At 43.5% G+C, this 4,125-nt stretch overlaps 1 protein-coding gene across 1 annotated transcript; it reads right to left on the bottom strand.

Moving 5' to 3' along the window:
• Positions 1-850: 850 nt before the first annotated feature.
• On the bottom strand, positions 851-3,888 carry LOC127771386 (transcription factor RAX2-like). The gene is made up of 3 exons (XM_052297289.1): positions 3,386-3,888; positions 2,470-2,599; positions 851-2,063 (listed from the first exon to the last, which is right to left on the bottom strand). Exons 1-3 carry the CDS (start codon positions 3,519-3,521, stop codon positions 1,307-1,309), a joined length of 1,023 nt encoding a protein of 340 aa, XP_052153249.1. The 5' UTR covers positions 3,522-3,888; the 3' UTR covers positions 851-1,306.
• Between the last annotated feature and the right edge of the window lie 237 nt (positions 3,889-4,125).

Genomic DNA, 4,125 nt, shown 5'->3' with positions numbered 1-4,125 from the left:
CTATACAATTAATATGCCCATGCTTTGCAATGAGCCATACTTAAATAATTGGGGATTGACTAGATAGGTGGATTGAGAATAAATGACTGGGTTATACACATATATGAAATGAGCGAACAACCTTCCGTATATGATGAGAAGGGGACGGAAGGAAAACGACTACGCTTTTAAAATAGTAGAGATATATCTATAAAATTCTCAGTGGAAAATTAAATACAATTATAAGAGCTATAGCTTTTTTTTAGGACTCTAAAAGTTATTTAGATTTTTATCTGTCATGTGTTTTCGTTTAAAGCAAATTAACTACTGTACGCACAAAGAACGACGACAGAGAGGCGGATATCCCTCGCACTGTTGGACAATGTCTGTCCATGGAGGCACTAAATTACTAGCAACAAGCTGGGAATCTTTTCGCTCCCCTCTCTCGTCGAATCTTTCATCGATCTCGCTTCCATTTCATGCGCCAACTCTGCCTGATCTGCCAGCGCTAACTCATCGTTAAAAAAAACAAAAAAAAACCAGAGAAACGAAAAAAATTACTCCGATTGCATTGCAACCGTGTTCTTCGCGACAAGACACGTTTCTCGCGGCAAAGGACTGCAAAGACTCGTTTCTTCTCGTCGTCCCCCCATGTGCCATCTCGACGCCAATCATGCATGCTTCCATGCATGCACTGATCGATATGCTGCGACGCCAGCAATTTTTTATTTACGCACACAACTTGCACGGCTTCACATGCACTGTGTCACAGCAGCAACAAACCTATGCCCAGAGTTCAAGGAAGAGAGAGAAAAGACGTGTAGTAGCACAGACATTACATCGAAGCATGCACTGCAGGAAGAAGGAAATGTGTCCACAACACAGTGGAGCAAAAGTACTGAATCTGCTGGCCTGTGCCACACAGTAATCAAGTTTCCACAGTAGTTGAGAGAGTACACTATACTGAAAAGAGAGAGAGAGAGAATACAACAGCAAGAGAGAGAGAGAGAGAGAGATTATCTCTATCATGATCCATCGATCGATCCCATGTCACAGTGACATACAACACACTGCAGGCTGTAACACGAACGCAAACGCTATACTAGCAGCTGCACTGGCACGTGCATGCGACCGTGACACGGGACACACTTCTTTCCTTTGTTTTTTTTTAACCACAACAATTAAACGCGCCATGCATCACGTACGTACGGTAGAATCCAATCAAAGAACAGTAAAAAAAACAACACACCTTGGTTTAATTAATCCATCCTTAATCTTGCCGCGCCCAGCTGCTGCCTTCCCCTCCTCTTTAATCGATCAGTTTAATTTACATCATGGTTACCTTCCCTTGTGAACCGATCAACCCTGCTTCCATGCTGCCGCCATGATCCTGACCAGCATTAATATTATTACTTGTGGTTGATGTGTTCATCAGCAGCTGCTTGATCTCGTCGTAGTTGTACACGAGCTGCTGCTGTTGTTCTTGTGCCTGATCATCCTGCTGATGATGCTGGAACAGCTTGTCGTTGTCGACTTGATCGATGCAGCTGTTGCCGTAGCCGCCGCCATAGCTGTAGCCATCAAGGATGAACTCCCTATTGCCATTGTGGTGGTGGCTGTGTGGCGCCGCCAGCCCATCTGACGAGCTGCAGCTCTGCTGGTCGGAGCCAAACACGATCATGTTGCTGCTGATCTCCTCCTTCACAAGCAGCTGATGATGATGTGATGCGCCGTGCAGATGGTTGAGCAGCGCAGAGGCGCTCACCATTGGATGGCCAGAGTGAGTGCCCAGCATGAATTCCTGGGTGGTGGTTGGTAGGGTTAACGGCATAGCTGGTTCCTGAGGATGGAAGCCGCCGGCGCCGGAGAAGAAGCCTGGGTAGCCGCCGCCGGGATTGAGCGACGGCGAGTTCGGCAGGAGGAGAGACGACCGGTGGTGGCTCTGCTGATGACGCTGCATCCGTGGCGGCGCGGCGGCGGCGGCGGCGCTCGAGCCGAGGAGCTTCTTCTTGAGCTTGGTGTTCCAGTAGTTCTTGATGTCGTTGTCCGTTCTGCCGGGGAGCTGCGACGCGATTATAGACCACCTAAAATGGATGACAAGTAGGAATGAGTGATTTGCATGCATTCTTCTTTTTTCCTTGTTTGTTAGGTTTTCTCATGTCATCTTTGTACTGTTCTACAAGACAAGACTTGGGGTAGGTAGCTATCTAGCTACTACAGATGCCAAAGTTTCTCAAATGTGTACTTGAAATTGTATCAGAGCATATATATAGTTAGGTATCTCTTCATTTGCTGATGATTATACATACTCCTAGCTACATATTACTAGTAAATAACTATAATTTCTAAGGATTCTTCTAGCTAGGGAGAAGAAACAGGTCATACTTATGCATGTTTGGGATGAAATTAAGTAGATCGAAATAAAAGGAAGGTTAAATGTACATCTTAATCTAGAAAACTCTATATATGCATTGTGATATATGTATATACCTGCTCCCAATACTGGCAAACATGCTGCAGATGATCCTGTCTTCATGCTCTGTGAACTCTCCATGCTTAATATTGGGCCTCAGGTAATTTAGCCATCTAAGCCTACAACTTTTGCCACATCTCCTCAATCCTATAATTATAGAATAAATAAGGTCAGAAATTCAGGACCAAATAGCTCAAATATTGCGTAAAAACTATAGGGGGATGAGAATTAATGATGTATAACTTATAAACAGCCAAATATTGCTCAGTGCTAGCATAAAATTAAATGTATGAAAAAGCTTCTATAAGGAAGATTCAACTAGGATTATAGGATCTTTTTTTCAAACAAACGAGTTCTAGGATCTTGGTCTGCATTGCGTTTTTCTAACAAGCGGGGTAGTCACATCAAGACCTATAATTGCATGCGGCAGCCGGCAAGCCTGACATAACATTGTTTGCGTCTATGTCAGAGATCTATTACACTCTTGACCAGTTAACAAATTAAGGGATGTACGACTATTAGTGCTAAATAAACTATAGAACGAATTATCGTCTTAACAAAGTATCCACGAAGAGAAAAATGATCGATGTAAAAAATTGGAAAAACCTTATACTTAATTAGCAGTAAATAAGATCTTTCAGACTTGAACATATATTCATCTACAGAAGGGGACACACACACACACACACACACACACACAGAGAGAGAGAGAGAGAGAGAGAGAGAGAGGAGTTATATCCATAGAATACAACTGATTAAACTCTCAAAACAGACCAAGAAAACAAATCAATTAGTTCTACAAAGAAGAAAAGAAACCAGCTGCAAATTAAGGTGATCGAGCCTTATTTAGACATGAACTCATAAGGGGGAAAAACAACAAAATCACCAAAGGGCTAGCACAAGATCTCTGAAATTAAGTTGACATATATATACCTGCTTTCTGAGGGAGAGCAATCCAATTGCCGCCGGTGCCATGCTTCTCTATGAACTCCTTGAGCTTGGCATCCTCCTCAGGCGACCAAGGTCCCTTCTTGACGTTGTTCTTGTCACAGCATGGAGCCCTCCCCATGAGTCCAATTGAGCAGAATTGGATTTTTGCCTCAACTCCAAGCTGCTAAAGGCAACAAGACACACGCACCAAACTACCAAATCCCACTGCTCCTAACCCTTTTCTTAATTTGTAGCTAGCTGCCGGGGCAGCAGCAGCTAAGCTAGAGCTCTCTCCTCTGTGCTATCTATCTAGCTAGAGGACATAGAGAGAGACAGAGAAACACTGCCTTTCAGGAGATATATTGGGACACAGAAAGCCAGGCACAGAGAAGAGAGCAGCACAAGGCAACAAACAGCAAACAGAAAAATATATAAGACCAGTGAGAGAGATGGAAGAGAGAGAGAGACTATATGAAGATGTTAACAAGTCAAAGTGTGTAGGCTTGTGTTTGTTTGGCTTCAATTAATCACCCTTCCAGGCTGCTGGTTGGCCCCTTCAAATCTAAGCACAGAGGGAAGAAAAGGTTGTTCAGAGCTTTTTCCATGGAGACTTGATAGCGTTACTAACAGAGTCATGATCACTGTTCCCTATAGACAAAGTACACTTGCACATGGAATCTTGCGTGCATGTTTGCAGGTAGTAGAGACTCACGGATAAAGTAAATCACTAAGTACATTGGAAA

The sequence above is a fragment of the Oryza glaberrima genome, chromosome 4 (assembly GCF_000147395.1).
Source record: "Oryza glaberrima chromosome 4, OglaRS2, whole genome shotgun sequence".
Lineage (NCBI taxonomy): Eukaryota > Viridiplantae > Streptophyta > Magnoliopsida > Poales > Poaceae > Oryza > Oryza glaberrima.
Note: the sequence above shows the minus strand (reverse complement) of the source record. Positions and strands in the feature narration are given on the sequence as shown.